Source organism: Miniopterus natalensis, chromosome 17 (genome assembly GCF_054644295.1).
Source record: "Miniopterus natalensis isolate mMinNat1 chromosome 17, mMinNat1.hap1, whole genome shotgun sequence".
In the NCBI taxonomy this organism is placed as follows: Eukaryota; Metazoa; Chordata; class Mammalia; order Chiroptera; family Miniopteridae; genus Miniopterus; species Miniopterus natalensis.
In genome coordinates this window covers 20779465-20797444 of record NC_142097.1, presented here as the reverse complement: position 1 = coordinate 20797444, position 17980 = coordinate 20779465, and the positions used below count along the sequence as shown (strand labels likewise).

The 17980-nt window shown below is 37.3% G+C and overlaps 1 protein-coding gene and 1 pseudogene across 2 annotated transcripts in view; one reads left to right on the top strand and one right to left on the bottom strand.

The window, feature by feature from the left end:
• The window catches only part of AP2B1 (adaptor related protein complex 2 subunit beta 1), a 99515-nt gene that overhangs the window by 16718 nt on the left and 64817 nt on the right, over positions 1-17980 (bottom strand). For both annotated transcript variants that reach the window (XM_016207041.2, XM_016207042.2), the window contains 2 exons: positions 16849-16994; positions 10246-10375 (listed from right to left, as the gene is read on the bottom strand). In XM_016207041.2, coding sequence (XP_016062527.1) covers positions 10246-10375; positions 16849-16994 — 276 coding nt within the window. The remainder of the gene's footprint in view (positions 1-10245; positions 10376-16848; positions 16995-17980) is intronic.
• Positions 6618-9382, top strand: LOC107532574 (ubiquitin-conjugating enzyme E2 variant 1-like; annotated as a pseudogene).

Below are 17980 nucleotides of genomic sequence, written 5' to 3'. Positions count from 1 at the left end.
ATGTAGTACTACTATGCTAAGAGATTAGAAGAGATAAAAGGGCTTATTAGCAAACTGTTAGCTTCCTGCTTCTTCCTGCTACTAAACCCTTAGTAAAATATCATCTCTTGACAATATCAACTGCACACAGGTCAGTCTTTGGGAGGAAATGTTTCAGGTCTTTTCCATTGGCTTTTCTAAATCTGCATTTTACAGCTCTCAAACTTTTAATCTTGGCTAGTGCTACATCCATCTCTTGGTTCTGGTCCCTGCCTACCTCTTTAGCCCATTTCCTTAACTTCAATCACATTGAAATTACTTCTTGTTCCCCAAACACTGAAACTCACAGCTCTGTGCCTTCTTACATGCTGTTCTTTCTATTAATAAAGTCTTCTCCTGAAGCTTTAGCTGTCTGGAAAAATACCTATGTAATCTTTTTTTTATTGATTTGAGAGATATTGATTTGTTGTTTCACTTATTTATGCACTCACTGGTCGCTTCTCACATGTGCCCAGACCAGGGATTGAACCCATAACCTTGGTGTACTGGGACGATGCTCTAACCAACCAAGCTACCTGGCCAGGGCCCTACTATGTAATCTTCAGATTGATTCAGTTCAAGCCTAAGACTTCTCTGGATCCGCTCTTATCCTTTCCTGTATAGCACCAAGGGCATACGCTTCCACTATAGCGTACAATAAAGGTTTACACCTGCCTCACCCTCAACACAATGGGCTCCTCGAGTGCAGGGGCTCTCATTTGTCACTAGCATACTAGTGACATGAATATCTGTCCATGAAATGAAGGGGAAGGTGTTGAGCAAATGGAATGAAATGCTCACTTCTCATCCTTTTTTCTACCTCCACATCATTCATCTGCATAACATAAGCCCATCAGTAACATTTCCCTCATTACATAAACTGATACTCAATGAGGCAGGGATGGGGGGATATGTGCGCTCTTTTAGCCTCAAATCACTGAGCTAAAATAACATCTATATGCTAAGGAAGAATACCGATCACAACCCAAAGAACACCAGATTCTCCGAGGATACACCAATCACTCCTAGGGGGTTAAGGCATAAAAGAATCAGGGAGCACAGTATGAAGCCAGTTCGAATCCAATCCAGATGGCAGTTCCTTTGAAATACAACTGAGTCAACCTTAAAGAGCATGATACTGATTGCTTTGAAAGCAGGGGGGAGATCCTTGTTTTTTGAAATTATCCCAACAGGTACAGAATAGGAAGACGTAATCCAGACAAGCCAGGGAACTATTTTCCAAGAGCTTTAACATCAATACCTAGCTTGCCTATGGGAAATCAATGATTCACGTATATATCCAACTGCCTACTTGGTATCTCTGCTTCGATAATATCTCAAATGAACATGTCCAAAAACTAATTCCTGATCTCTCCTCCTCATCCTTAAAAGAACATGCTGTCCTTCCAAACTCAGTAAGTGGAAAACTGCAAAGCCTTTTAATGGTCTCCATGCTTCTGCACTGGTTTCCCCCACCCCTATACCTACCTTCCCCAGTCTATTCTTGACACAGCAGCCAAAGTGAACTTAAAATGTAGGTCAGCTCACAAATACTTCTCTACTCAAACCTCCAATGACCTCCCATCTCACTCAGAATAAAAGCCAAAGTTACAATTGCCTATAATCTGATGCCAGTTACCTCCCTGATGGCATGTGCTACAACTCTCCTCCCGCTTGCTCCATGTCAGCCGCAGGAACCTGTTGTTGAGCTCCTTGCACATACCAGGCATGTTCCTGTCAAGGCTTTTTGCATTTGCTGTCTCTCTGTCTGGAATTCTCCTCCTTCAGTAATATGCATGGCTCATTCCCAGCCTCCCTTAGGTCTTTGCTTTTTAAAATACTATCTTTTCAGGTAGATCTTCCAAGACCAACATATTTATAAAATTACACCACCCAATTTCCAATCCCAGGACTCCCTGCTCAATCTCTGCTTTATTTTCCTTCATGGCCCTCATCTGACTACTAAAAATACTATTTTACCTATTTGTTGGTTTACTGCCTGTCCCCGTGCCACATGCCCCACCTTCAGTAGAATAAAGTTTCATAAGAAAGATATGTCTTTTTTTCACTCTGTATACTCAGTTTCTAGAACAGTAACTGGCAGAGTTAAGTACTCAATATGAATAATGCCAAATATACTACTCAAAGTTCCTAACAACCATTTATGTTTAATGAAAATGTGAACTTGGCATGAACTTCCCAAAAGAACAGTACTTCTTAAGTTTTTTTCTAGTCTATTTTCTTAACAGAAAAGTATGGACATATATACTGGGGTGAAGGTGGGAAGAAGGGTTGGGATTAGAAGTATAATACCAAGTAGCCCATCATAAAAACTCAATTTCTTTGAAGCTGTATGCTATTCCATTATGCATCTATACGTTTCGATATAAAAAATTTATTTCTCCCTTTACCTTTGAATAAAACTGATGCTCCAGAAAAATCTGTCACGTGTATTCTTCAGCTTCAAGTACCTCCTAGCAGTGTGTTTTTAAAAACGGTGTGTCATGCCCCAGCGCAGGTTGGAGCATCCTCCCATACACCAAAAAGGCTGCCAGTTCAATTCTCGGTGGGGGTATATAATACCTACGTTGCAGGTTTGATGCCCGGTCAGAGCGAATACGGGAGGCAACTCATCGATGTTCCTCTCTCTTTCTGCCCCTTCCTCCCTCTCTCTAAAAGCAATAAACATATCCTTGGGTGAGGACTAAAAAACAAAACAAAGCTGTGGGTCACAACCAAATGGTGGTTCTTACAATTAATTTAGAGGGCTGGAACTGGCATAAAAAATAGAATAGAAAATATAGTGCATCTCATGAAAGTAAGTAATGTTTCCTGAAAGTGTTTCAGTTTTATGTATGTGTTGTGTGTGTATATATACTATGTCAAATATATTTCTTATTGTAAGTTGTAGTCAAAAGGTATAGAAACCATAATACTCATACACAAAATTAAAAGCAAGTAGTGAAGAAATAGGTTCAATGAGCTAAGGGACATGCACACCTGAGCTTCTGCTCTGAGGATGCCTAAAGCAGATCACAGATGGTACCAAGGGACAGATTATCTAATCCACTGTTCCTTTGGTCTGTCACGTGCAACATGTGGCCATAACAACATTAACTTGCCTCTCTGGGACATCAATAGGAAGAGCAAATAGAAATGATTCTGAGGCACTTGGAAAACACAAAAGGAGCCTATAAATGCTTAAGAATAATAATGATTTTTAAAAGTTACTTTCAGAGGCTCCTGGGGAAAGAGCAGCCTGTCAGCTTCAGCCTGTAACCAGCAATTAGTTTCTTTCCATAGTATAGGAAGCCTGCTGCAGTAGCTGCAGCCTCTTTATGGTGGCACAGCTGGAGACAAACAGGCTAAATTAATATTCCTACCTTGTTCCAGTGTACTCAAAAATACTATAAAAAGGTACTAAATGAACTCAGTCTGAACTCTGGTAAATGCAGCCTCTCACCACAGATAACCACAGGAGGCACTGCCACAAGAAAAACCAAGGAAAGTGGCACACAGCTCACCTTTGAGAGTGTATCATCTCCTCTTCCATGACGTCACTTGTGACCTTTCCAAGCCTCTAAAGAATAGTTTTTTCTTTTATTCTTGCTCTCCACTTAGCTTTTGGGAAGATTATCTGCAGCTGGTCCAAGCTAAGACCAGGCAGTGACACTGACCATCTCCATTTCTCAGAGAAATAATGATTCAGATGGGTTTCAAGCTCCAGACCACTTAGTCAACTGATCCTAGGGGAATTGCTCTGAGAGACAGGTTTTTAATGGCATTGACTCCAACTGTGTGATATGTCATCTGAGGCTCAAACAGACGTGGCTCTTTCTGCTAGCTGCTGGAGTTAAATCTACCTGTTCTGTGTTTCCAGTCAAAGCCAAAAATACCTACCATCTTTAGGTTAAAATACGGACTTTCATTTCAAACCCACCTAAAGACCAATGAGGAAGCCAGTGTAGCTAGAGTGGAGTAAGGGGAGGAGTAGCAGATTAAGTCAATGAGGTGAGGCATGGCGAGATCCCATAGTGCTCTGTAGGCCACTGTTAGGATTTTGTTTTTTCTGCTTAGAAAAATATTAATACAAGCTCTTCCAGATTGGCTATGTAAACCTGAGCATAACAGAGTGGTGGTATAGCAAGAATTAAGCAGCTGTCACAAATTCTGATAGGACCATACCTATGTGGAAAGGGTCACTTGGAGCTGTGTGCTTCACAAGGAACCCAGGTCAAGGGAAAATAATGCTAAGACATACTGTATCTGTTCCTGTTCCAGGTAGCTTCCTCGTTTTTAAAAAGTTTTATATGTTAAAACTTTAATATATATGTTCAACATGTTTTATATGTTAGGCAAAATAAATTAGAAAGATACAGCAAATGTACATGTGATCTCTTTCTGCCAATAGAGAACCCACATGCCATACTATACTGACCAATCTGATTACTATCCAGAAACCTTTATTACAAGGCCCAAATTATCTCTTCCTCCAGCATCCTACAACAAAATTACTGTATAGTTTCACAAGCCTTTCAGCCTGCCTGACAGATAAATTCCCAAAAACGTAAGGTCTTACCCTAAACAGGTTCTGCCAGACCTGTATGGACTCCAAACCTTAAGGCATTGATTTTTCTTTTTCCCGTTAATGACAGCTTTGTGTACCTTGCTAGGACTGGCTGATGTGCCCTTGGTTACAGCTTTTGCACCTTAGAATACTATTTACATGAACAATATGAACTCTTTGCTGTGTAGGGCTTATTGTTAAGCTTAAAAATATACTTTATACTGTACTGAATCACAAAATGGTGAAGACAGAACTAGTAAACTATCAGTTAAAGTGATTAGACATCCCACACCCCTGTCTGATATGTCATGGGGCAGAAGACCCAATGGAAACTCAATAGGAAAACAGACCTCAGTAATAAGAATGAACCAACATGATTCATTTTAAAATCCTGGGCTAAAACTGATTTAGAACCTAATCTAGGTCCTAAATAATAAGCATACAGCCTCAGGTGAGTTAGCAGGAAGTCAGAAATCAGATAGGTTCACAGGTGTGCCTATGTACTGACTGGCATACTATCTAACCTTAACGTGGAAAGAAGGGCACGTGGCTGCCAACACGACTGGGCACATGGACAGGACAATGTGCACAGATGCTGTCTCTGGGTAGTTTTACTGGGGAAACAGGTCATACACAGAAGAGAAATTATTGTCAGGAACACAACATGAACTATGGAACTGAGAAGTCCTGTGCTTTCATATTTGGAGTACTTGCCTTCCAAACTCCTTCAACAGTTCCTGGGAAGAAATGTTGCCACCATACCAAGGAGCATCATTCATTCACACACTTTTCAAGAATGATTAAATAATATGTTCCTTAGTCTTCAAAATGTAACTGATACTAAATACATTTACCAGTTCTACTTCTAACTGGTTTTTCTTAAAATTAGAAGAATAGCCCAGCCGGCATGGCTCAGCAGTTGAGCATCGACCTAGGACCCAGGAGATCGTGGTTCGATTCCTGGTCAGGGCACATGCCCAGGTTATGGGCTTGATCCCTAGTGGGGGACGGGCAGGAGGCAGCCAATCAATAACTCTCTCATCATTGGTGTTTCTCTCTCTCTCTCCATCTCCCTTCCTCTCTCTAAAATCAATAAAGATGTATTAAAAAAAAAAATTAGAACAATAAACTGACATCTATTTTGCTGTAGATACAAATAAATGTCCTTCCATAAACTTACGCTTTCCTGAAGTGGAATAAAAAGGAAAACGAATTCAGACTGAGTATTTTCATTATAGGCCCATGTGACTGATTTTCAGGCCCCATGAGCCTTGATTCATACAGAAACTTTCTATAAAACCCTGGCTATAAAATGAACATCTACAGATAGAATTTAAAGACATATTTCAGTTCAATATAAATGATTTCCTAACAGAGTTTTAGGAACATGAAGTAGGCTATTTTTGGGTAGTAAATCATTAGCATTCATGTAGATGTTGAGACTCCAATCACTGCTCATATAGGGTCAATTCCATCAGAAACGGGGTTTGAAACAGACATTAAAAGTTACCTCTTCCAACCATGAGATTTTACATTCTTTATGTTTGTACTCACATGGCTTAAAGGTTTTGTCAAGTTTTACTTTCAAGACGTATGAGCCTCAGTAACATAAAGCCTATGCATAATCCCTACATAAAATTTTTGAACAAAGCAAATACTTTCCTCTCTCACCGAATATAATGCTACAGCAAAATATAAGAGTGCAGATATGCATGAGGGAAAAACATGGCTCTTAAGTGGGCTTCAATACAGCTCTGGAAATCCCAGGGAGTTCCCTTCAATTCCTACCTATAATATACATTAAGGCTTTGGAAAGTCCCCTATTGCATAAAGATCTCATAGTTAAATCTTTTTCCAATCACTTATCAAACCAGAAACACAAAACCGATCCATTTTTCATCATCAACTCTTAACTTACTATCATAATATAAAGATGGCTGGGATTTTTATAGATGAAAACCCACAAGTCACTTTTATTACTACTTTAGAACTACTTTATGAAATACATTATCATTTGCTCAAGATTCATAGCATGGACTACTGTTACTTGGGTAATCTGATCTCACAGGACCTTTTTTATGATGCACTAGTTCCCAATGTTGGGTGTTTTGAGAATTGAATTCTGGGTTTAGGAACAACTGTCTCTTGTCATTGAGGCCAGATTTATGCTCCATTAGACCACCTCTGCTTATCAGAATACAGAGTTCTTGTCTACTGCTATGTGTGTTACTCAGGCAGGGCATTTGCTACTAATAGGCACATTCGTAAAGAGAGTTCCAGAAGCAAGTTGAGTGCTGGTTATATTAAGATAAAAGATACTGCCTAGTAAAATCTTGGTATCTTGACAAAAAGGATAAGGAGTGTTCTCAAACAGGACGACCTAGTAAGAAAAGAAATATCTCATATATAAGATACTCTAATTCTCAGATGAGATTAAAGGATATGTTTAAAGTCCTGAATTGACACAAAAAATAGATAAAACTTGAAGTAGCAATCACAGAAAGCAATTTTCTCTTTTCCTTTCTTGGGTAATAAAATGTTTTCATCTTTCATAACCAAGACTCCATTGCCTACATATTGCTAATGGAGTATTTTAGGGTCTGTCCTATCTATAGGGGTTACTTTTAGCACTGGATCTACCTGTCTGACCTGGGGATCTCTTATAGTTCCCATAAGATCCACCACATCAAGGACTCAACCTCCATTCAAGTAGTATGTGGTCCCATAAAAACAATCAGAGTGCACAGTCCTCAACTATGAATCTTGAAGACCAAAGGAGGCTTTAATGCTGAACTTGTTTGCACTGCACAACAGTCAAGAAAAGTCAGCAGATGCCTAGCTGGTTTGCTTCATTTGACGGAAGTGGCTGAAAAAGTCTTCCGTTTGGAAGCATTTACCAGTTTTTCTGGTACAATAGCTAGAGCTGTGGGCTTTGAGTGTGAATGGACATATGTAAGACATGAAATATCAGGGACAGGCACCATCTGCAACTGATTTACTCACAGGTTGGTACTGCAATGTAGGAGTAGCAAGGGACAGAATTTTCTTAGGGCCATACACTGGCAAAAAAAACCCCACAAAACCTTTTGGGTGACAAAGATCTTAAGGATATGAATAAATAGGACTGCAAGATTGTGTCCTTTCCAGCTAGCATCTTCAGTACTTTTTGCCCTAATCATTCAAAGCTTAAATGAATAGAACTGATGAAATATTGCTTTGTTTTAGAAGAGACAAAGAAAAAAACCAAGAGACATTATTTCTTTTCACTAATTAATATTTGTCCCCTTATTAAACAACACATGTGGGGTTTAAAGGTGATAGGTAAATAGACAGAAAGATAATAAAAACTACATACAGAAAGAATCAATTCTTTTTTTTTTTTTTTTAAATGTATTGGTTTCAGGTGTATGGCTTAGTGGTTAAGTGATCATATACTTTACACAGTGCTCGCCCTGATATTTCCAGTACCCCAACTGGCATCATATATAGTTACCACATTATTGATTATATACCCCATGCTTTTCTTACTTTCCCGTGACTCTTTTGTAGCTACAAATCCGTGCTTGGTAGTCCCTCCACCTCTTTTAGCCAGTGCCCCAAACTCCACTCCCCTCTGGTACCCATCAGTTCTCTCTGTATCTGTGAGCCTGTTTCAATTTTGCTTTTTATAATGGCAGGTTTGTAAAAACAAAAACGTTATGAAGGTTTCTACTTGGGATGTTCATTTCACTGATGTGAAATGGAAATGCGAATAGGAAAGAAAACTGACATTAGTTTATTTACTGTTTCTTTTTTAAGAGCAGAAAATTTGCCCTGGTTTTTGTGACCTGGATTCCATTTCCTATTTCTAAAGTAAAGCATTCTTGCACTCATGCTGACTGTCCTCAAATATCAGGCTTCAGGCTCTCTGGGCCAACAGGAGGTTAGATTTCAATACAAAGAAAACAGATGTAGATTTGGGTTAGTTACCTACTTCAGGATTCTGTGCTGGAAAAGCCCCTTAACACCATACTCTCATCATAGTAATAGCCGATTCCATATGCACAGTAATCCTTGTTCTATTCTTCTAGTTGGAGCCAAGTTATGTTGTGACTCACCCATCTATACTCTAAATCATTACACCCTTTGCTGGAAAAGAGGCAGTCAACAACTGCAGCAACGAGGCAGTAAGTGAACTGGAAAACAGGCTTGTCTGGTTGCTATTTACACTACTGAGAAATATGCAGTTTTAACTCCAAGTAATTTTCTGTTGATGTCTCACCACCAGTAGTAGTATCTCACAATAGTATTTCCAGAAGAGTAAGCAATGGAATCCCACCTGTCTTGATTGGAAAGTGGAGGTTGGTATTTTTAAAATCATTTTAAACATATTTTATAGTCTCATTCAGACTATTCTATCATTTCAAGTTCTTGGCAGGATGGGAATACCAATCCTCTTTGCTGTGTCTTCAGACTGTCCTGCACAGTGCATCTTTTTCTGCCTGCCTTTAGCAACAGTGACACAAGATGGCAGCAACCATGAGCTCAAGCAATTTATAAAAACCGAATATAGAGCCTTAAAATAGAATATGGACCTCAACACCCAGAAGTGCCCTGCTTTGTAAGATTTGTAACAAAAATAAATATGAATGGAGTTAATAGTTCTAATGGAGTGGAAGACTCAAGAGCCGTATCAATGCTAGCAAAATGGCAGAATTTATATAGCATCAAAGTTGTCCTGCAGTAGCTTAGGAGCCTAATGATGTCTAAAGAAAATATGAAACTCAGCCACCTGAAGGACAGTGTTACAGCAATTAATCAAAAAAGCAAAAAAAAAAAAAAGCCACAGGCCCTTCCCCTCCCCTCATTCAATTTAAGCAGTCTTCAGTTTCCACAGTAGTGAATTTTCTAGATACATCTTATAGACCTCAACGTACTGAAAAGGAAGCTCCCCTTCTAAGGCAATTTATCTTAATACACTATAAATGATACTAATTTTTTTGTCCATTTGAAATAAGTTGTGCTATAACAATAACAACAAACCCAACTTCCAGCGTTTAATATTCCTTCAGGCTGTTACAGTTTCAGCTCACATGCTTACCACTCTGCCTTCATGTTGTTTGAACCCCAGAAAGCTTATATTTCAAAGAGAAATTCAAAATAGATGAAAACTAAATAAAACTCTAACCTAGGACTTAAACATTCTAAAAAATACAATATTTTCAAGATTCAGAGGCTCCTGTAGACCTGATAAAAGTTCCGAGTTCCTCTAACATTCTGCTACACTTATCATAGATATGTGTTAACAACAAGTATTTAAATCTAGATAACCTAACTATAAGTTAGGTGTTTAAAGATAACCTTCACTTGATTCTCTACTAAAATCTACTTTTATAGAAATGACATTCAAATTCTCTATGTAAGGTTTAAGAACAAAAAGTTTGTAAAAAAGATCTTAAAAAGTTTCTAAATGTTTGAATGAAAGAATGAATAACTTTCCATCTCAATGCATGACTTTAACAATAAATAAATAACAAAAAACAAACTCTTCTCCACAGAGTTATTACAAATCCTACCCCAAGATCAAATCTAATATACAGAAGAGAGAGGTTGTTTCATATATAAATAAAATAAAATTGGCAAGATATCAACTTGTACCCTGCGTGAAGTAAAACTCTAACCTGTAGGTTATTCAGAGGCTCCATCTTCATGACTGGGCCCAAGGTGTTGAGAGGCAGGGAGACATCGATGCTCTGGTTTGGCATCAGTGGTGTATGGATGGCCAGAGGAGTGCTGGGGATGACACCAAAGCTAGGAGAGAGGGTGAAGAAATTCTAGAAGTTAATCAAGAGGCAGGATTTAGCCACATCATTGGGTTTCAATGGCTTTTTACTCCATTTGAAGGAAATATAATTCTTTACATAATATTAAATGAAGGAATAGTAAGACCCCAGATGCTCAATTCTAATTTACTACAACACTGGTTACAACATAACTTTTGTTTTCTGTTAAATGAATTTGAGGAAGGACAAATAGTCATAAGCACAGAATTGCTTTGTTAGTGCTTGGATTCTAAAAGTTTCTAATGTTTATCACACCATGAGGGGGAGATATGACAAGTATCTTTTTATATATCTTTATTGATTTCAGAGAGAGGAAAGGAGAGGGAGAGAAAGAAACATCAATGATGAGAGAGTCACTGATAGAGCCCGCAACCTGGGCATGTGCCCTGACAGGGAACTGAACCCCGATTGCCTGGATCCTAGGTCGACACTCAACCACTGAGCCATGCCCGGCCGGGCAATAAGTATCTTTTTAAAAATACATCTTTCCTTAGATAATCCTTGAAAGAAAAAAGACTGAATAATCCCCTATATAAAGTACAATACGTTTATATTATTTCACTAGCTTGATAACCTGCCTGACCAGTCCAGAGAATTTATTGGTAATTCTCATTTTCTTTTGTGTTTACTTACACAGGATACAATCATTAGGAAAAAGGCAGTTGTAGTTCCAAATATGGCCACTTTCTAAGACTAAGACAGACAGTGAGTACAGTACCCATCAGTTTGACTTCTCAGAGAAGCCTGCCTAATAATAACAACACAAGAATAGTAAAGAGATGGGAAAAGCATGAGTCTGAAGTTACATTACAAAAAAAAGCATATGAAGGAGGGCAGCCATATCTCACATCAGAGAAACTTAAGAATAAATGTCTGCCCAGCCGGTGTGGCTCAGCCGCTGAGCATCAACCTATGAACCAGGAGGTCGCGGTTTGATTCCCAGTCAGGGCACATGCCCCGGTTTTGGGTTCGATCCCTGGTAGGGGGCATGCAGGAGGCAGCAGATCAATGACTCTCATCATCAATGTTTCTACCTCTCTCCCTCCCTTCCTCTCTCTGAAATCAATAAAGACATATTAAAAAAATAAATTTCAGAGATGGAGAGGGAAGGAAAAAGTGGGCCTGCAGGTACAACAAATAAATAAATGATAAAAGTTAAAGAGTTTATACAAGTAGTATCTCTTTCAAGAGTCATAGGATGGCAGAAAAACATTTTCCTTTTCCTAGATAAACTATACTTTAGAATATCAAAATATAATAATGAAGTGATCCCATGAACATGTCACTCACTTTGGCATAACATTTATAGGTCAAGAAACCATTTTCCTCTTTTGATCTTGCTCTCATGATCAACAAACTCTATCAGTAGTCGATATTGGCATAGAAACATGGCAGCAGCTTAGTTCTAAATCTTCCAATTGCTCCTCTTGGAAATGATATGAAGGAAACAAAGGAGGGAAAAATTCCCTACAAATCTACAACTTCCCCTCCTATAAAACTACACGTCAGAGAAAACCTGCAAACTCCAAACTATATTTAAGTATGGCCTCAGCACATGAGATCAGCAGAACTGGTGAGAGAAGCTCTGGAGGTGCAGCAGAGAGGCCCAGGAAGTTCCAAGGAAACTAGTAGTAGAGGCCTCAGAGACTGACTGTAAATATCCATTCTCAGAAGAGAACCCCATTCCTAGTGTAAAGTACTGTGAATAGGACTAAGATCAAACAGGGGAAAACATAGAGGTGAAGTGAAGAAAGAAGGTGGAAAGTCCCCAGGTGAGCCTGGGGGTGACAGAGCTCAAAAAGCACCACTTTCCAAAGGGGAAACAAATACCCTGAAGACAGGGCTCTGTTCCTTGGAGGCAGAGAACAGTAAAAGAATCCATAGAGCTCAGGATGGAAATAAAAAGTCTTCTTGAATCAAGTCAGGTTCTGGGAGGCAAAGGGGTTGTGGCTACAGTATAGTAAAAGAAGGAGAGTTCTTGAGAAGCAAAGCCTAAAACACTACCGTGGCTTATCTTCCTTGCCTACCAGAACCTCCTGCTAATAACTAGCCCTGTAAATTCCAAGTCTTCAAATACGAGTATCAAAATGGTATAAACACAGTGCCTATTCAAAGACACTATCCTTAAAAAGTAATACAGAAGTAGTACACTTCCTTGACAAACAAAACATACTTGAAAATAAATTGCCATTGAAATAAATGGAATTATAAAACAATTATACATGAGGTTAAGGGGAAAAGAACACTTAATGAAGCAATTGCAGCTACCAAAGGACACACAACAGAGAAGGAAGCACCTGGGAAAGAGAAGACTAGACAACAGAAGGTGAAGGGGAGACAATAAAACTTAGGAAAAGGAATAAATCATGTTAGAAATGAACTAAACTACATCACGAACATAGATACAAAAAGTACTCAACAAAATTTTAGCAAATCAAATCCAGCAATTTATAAAGATTACATATCCTGACCAAACAGGATTTATCCCAGGAATACAGATTGGTGTAACATTTCAAAAATCAATGTAATCTGCCATATGAAGAGACTAAAAAAACCTCACATGATTATCTCACTAAATGCAGAAGAAGCATTTGACAAAATTTAATACTCATAAGAAAACTAAGCAAACTTGGAACAGAAGGGAACTCCCTCAACCTCCATGAAAACCTATAGCTAACAATGCACTTAATGGTGGAAGACTGAATGCTTTCCCCATAGAATTATAACAGGGCAAAAATGTCCCTTCTTACCACACGTACTCAACATTTACTGCTGATCCTAGCTAGGGTAATCAGGCAAAGAAAGAGGGGGGGAGAGAAAGAGAGAGAAAGAAAAAAAGGATGGGAGGGAGGGAGGGAGGGAGGGCAAACAAAACTGAAAAAGGAAAAAAATGAAACTGTTTCTATTCACAGATAACATGACTTTTCTATGTAGAAAACCTTAAGGAATCAACAAAAGGGCTACTAGAACTAATAAGCGAGTTCAACAAAGTTGCAAAATACAAGCTCAATATACAAAAATCAATTCTATTTCTATATACTAGCAACAAGATTTATACGTGACAAATTATGAAACACTGCAGAGGGAATTTAAAGACAACCTAGATAAATGGAGAGATATAACACGGTGATGGGTTAGAACACTCAGCATTGTTATCACTTCTCCCCCAAAGTGATCTACATAGTTAGTTACTGTACTCAGTCAAAATCCCAGCAAGCAAAGGACCTAAAATAGCCCAAACAATTTTCAAAAAAGAATAAGGTTGCATAGTTTATACTATCTGATTTCAAGATGTATTACGGGAAAGAAAGTTTATTTCTTCTAACTTTACACCATATGTAAAAGTTATCTCAAAATGAATTATAAAAGTAAATGTAGAAGCTAAATCTATATAACACATCTACTAAAAAACAGAAAAAATTATTTGTAACTGTGGGTTAAGCAAAGATTTCTAGCTAGAACACAAACAGCATAAGCCATAAAATAAAAATTGTAAAATAAACTTTATTTACATAAAAAACTTTTGTTTTCTGAAAAACGCTGTTAAGAAAATAAAGGCAAACCAAAGGAGAAAATATTTTCAAGACATATATCTGACAAAGGACTCGTATCCAGAATATATAAAGAAATTCTACTACTTCATAACAAGACAATCAATCAAAAAAGGGATTTGAGCAGATACCTCACCGAAGAAGATAAAAGAATGATCAACAAGCTTATAAAAAAAATACTCATATCATTGGTAATTCTGGAAAATGCAAATTAAAATATAATACTACTTATGTACATCTATAAGAATGGTTAAAATTGGTAAGGATATGGAACAGCTGGAACTCTCACACTTACGATGTGATCTAGCAATACCAATGCTAAGGAAGATTGAAAACATATCCATACAAAGACTTGTACATGAGTATTTACAGCAGCTTTGGTCATAAAAAACAAAACTGGAAACAATTCCAAAATCTACCAGCTGGTGAAAGGGTAAACAAATTGTGGTATATTCATCACTGGAATACTACTCAGCAATAAAACGGAATGAATTACTGATATAGCTCAAAGCATTATGTTAAGCAAAAGAAACTAGATGTAAAAACTCCATACTATGTGATTTTATTTACAAAAAATTATAGAAAGGTACAATTATAGCAACAGAGACAGAGCTACAAAGAACAAGAGCAGAGACACCACAGTAAACATAGTAAGGGACACAGAGAATAAAATGAGAAGATGCAAATAATATAAAACAGAAATGAGAGAAAAAGATCACCCCTGCCCACGAAGACCAAGTCTAAATCTGTTCAAGCCTATAGATATGCCTCCAATTGGCAGATGTAAATCTAGATTGTGGGAAACTCCACAGATAAAAGACCAATTTCATCTACAAATAAATTTCAGGGGAAACAGAGAGGGGAAGAGGAATCCACAGGTTAAGAGAGACTTAAGACACTTATCAACCAACTAGCATGTATGGGGGACTTCATTGGGGCTGTACAGACAAAACAAACTGTACCAAAACATTAGACAATTGTAACAATTTACTGACTGGATATTTGATAATATTAAAGAGTATAGTAATAGTGTTGTGGTAATAGGTTAAAAAAAAGGTTATAAGATATATAGTATATTTACAATTAAGATTAGAAAAATAGTATATATAAAAGATAGACAAAGAAAAGCCAATAAACGCATAATTTTCCAACAAAGAAAATCTAAACAACAGAACACTACAGAAGTTTAAACATATAAACCCTGAAAACTTTCCTAAAATAAAAGACTTCAATGTACATACCAAAAGGGCACACCTTATTCCAGGAAAAACTGACTACGATTGGTCAACACTGGGAATATCCCAATAAAATTATTGGACTTCAAAACTTCAGGCAGCCAAGCAAAATGATCAAATCACTTATATGGTGGAAAATACCAGGCTGGCAACTGACTTTTCCACAGGAACATTCAATGACAAAAGATACTGGAGCAGAACAGTTTGAGTCAAGAATTTTCAAATATAAAGGTCACAGTTTTGACCCTGCAAGGATCCAAGGATTATTGTTCACATGACCCTTGCATTGCTCCTCAAAACATTTTTGAGGAACCTACTAGAAGACATCCAAGAAATGACAGTGGAAACAAATAAAAGGACTGGAAATAAGCACAAATCCAAGACAAAATAAAAGGTGAAGTGATAAAATGTAGAAATGATACAATTTACAAAGAGAGAAAAAGGGAGCAAGGAAGTGGAAAGAGGCAAGTGGGCTTCATCTGTCATAATTGAAGGTCAAAGATGATAAATCAAGTATAGAAATGGAAACATATTTTTAAGTACTAAAGTAAACCCAAAGAAAGATAGTACTAATGACATTATGTAACAGGCAGAGAAGAGAAGATATAAGTTACAGTAGGAAATCAACAGACTATAGAAAGCAGGGACTATGGGTATTTTATAAAAAAAAAGGTATAACTATCAGAACAAAAAAATATAAACTTTTCTAAGTATCAGACTACTTAAAAAAAGAAAAATAGGAATGAAAGTGTGAAGGTAGGCTATGCAGACTGTCTTTATTACAATATATTTCCCCAACAGTTTTGGCCTTTAACATGATGAGCTCCCTTAAAAGTGGCTGGAAATATAATTGGTCTTGACAGAAAACCCCCAAATCCAGTTATTTCCAAATGATTAGAAACAAGACAGTAACTAATGTAAGATGTTAATGATAAATATTATTAAATTTATTTTAGAGGTCCAATTACTACTTTGTTAGGAAAAAAAAAAAGTTTGAATATTTTATATTTATGAATAAATGGACCTGCCATCAAAGTCCCACAGTCAGTTTCCTGAACCACAATGAATAAAAACCAGTGATGTCTCAGAATTCTAGGACATCAACACTTCTTCATGCTCTCCTTATTAAAGCAGAGAATTCACTGCTAAAAGCAGACTCTTAGCCTATATTTAATTATTCAACTAACCAGGTATAGTGTCTGTCTTCTATACTTTTGACATCAACTGAAGTGTGTTAAAATTTTCCCACCAAAACATGAGCTTTGGACACACATTTGTTTGGTTCACTACTCTAGTCTCAGTACCTCGAAATATCTGGCACACAGATGCTGAACAATTATTTGCTGAGTGAATAAATGGATTTCAAATTTAAAAATTTTTAAATAAACTGTTTTAGTAAAACATTCTAGAATGTTTTAAGAATCCTTTAAGAAGGCATTAAGGTCTGGTTTATTCATTCCACATGGATGAGTTCCCCAGCAAGATTCCCTAGGGTCTCCAGAATTGAAGCTGACAACCAAATAGGCATGCAAGAGCCAGCATTCACTCTACATCTAGCATTTGCCAACATGAGAATTTTTACCTATTGTTAATGGAACATTCTCTTGATGGACACAAGGTACACATGGATCTAGATGAGGACTCATATTCCTTACCTATTCTTGTTAAACTGGATTGCAAAGTCTGTCATGTGCTGCAGAGCTTTGTTGGTGAAGTTCATTTCCATATAGATGTGCCCCTGACGATGAGTAAATGTTCCAGAAATCTCTAAGCCTTTAGCCTTTACTGCAGGCAGCCAGACCTGAAACACAGTAAGAAGTCCAATGGAACCAGACAAGATTTAGCTCGATGCTATTTGTTTTTAAATAAAGATAAATTTCACTTCCTTAGGTAATTACGATGACTTTGTTAGCAGCTTTGGTGAAAGGCTTAAAAGAGAAGAAACGGAATCTACTAATGAGAATGCACCTCTATAATCTCTGAGGGCTTTTTTATTGCTACAAAACCATCATCGAAAATCTCCTTAAGGGCAAGGACTATGTCTCTAAACTCTTACTACAGCTTCTAGTAAATAGTAAGTACTCAGATGTTGCTTAAATATCTGAATAGAGTAAAACCTCAATATAACGAACTAATTCGGGTGAGGGGGTGTCCGTTAAAGTCGAAAGTCCATTATATAATAAAGTAGGTTTTTCGAATGCGTATGTTAAAAAACTGACACTTAGTTAACCTGTTTTTACTTAGGTAGACATTTCTGTAATCAAAGCTAAGTATGTATGAAAAGTTTAATTTCACAGAAAAGTTTTCTGTATGTATTACAGTAATTTTAAATTTATACTGAATAGGTCTAGTAAATGCATGCATTCACCAGTCACCTTGAGTAAACAAATCCACATGGCTGGGATGTGGCTTAGTGCACACTGGAACATCAGGTGCCATGCATTAAAACTGCTGCAGAAAGTCATGCCAAGTGACAACAGAACCAATCACCATGCGAGAGGCAGTGTGATCATGGGCTAATCATTTGCCAAACATAATTTACGAGCAATGACTCTTGTATTTAAATATGTAGACTATAGTTGTAGATATGTAATATTTATGTTGGTGAAATTACTACAATGTTTTTTCCAACATATGGCCTGTTTGCTAAAATTTGTTAAAAATAATAGTGAATTAATAACCAAAAAAAAAAAATAACCTATTAATTTAATTATAAGCAAATCTTGGTTAAAAGCACTTAAAAATTAACATGGTGTTAATTTTCACATATGACATATGGACCAGAAA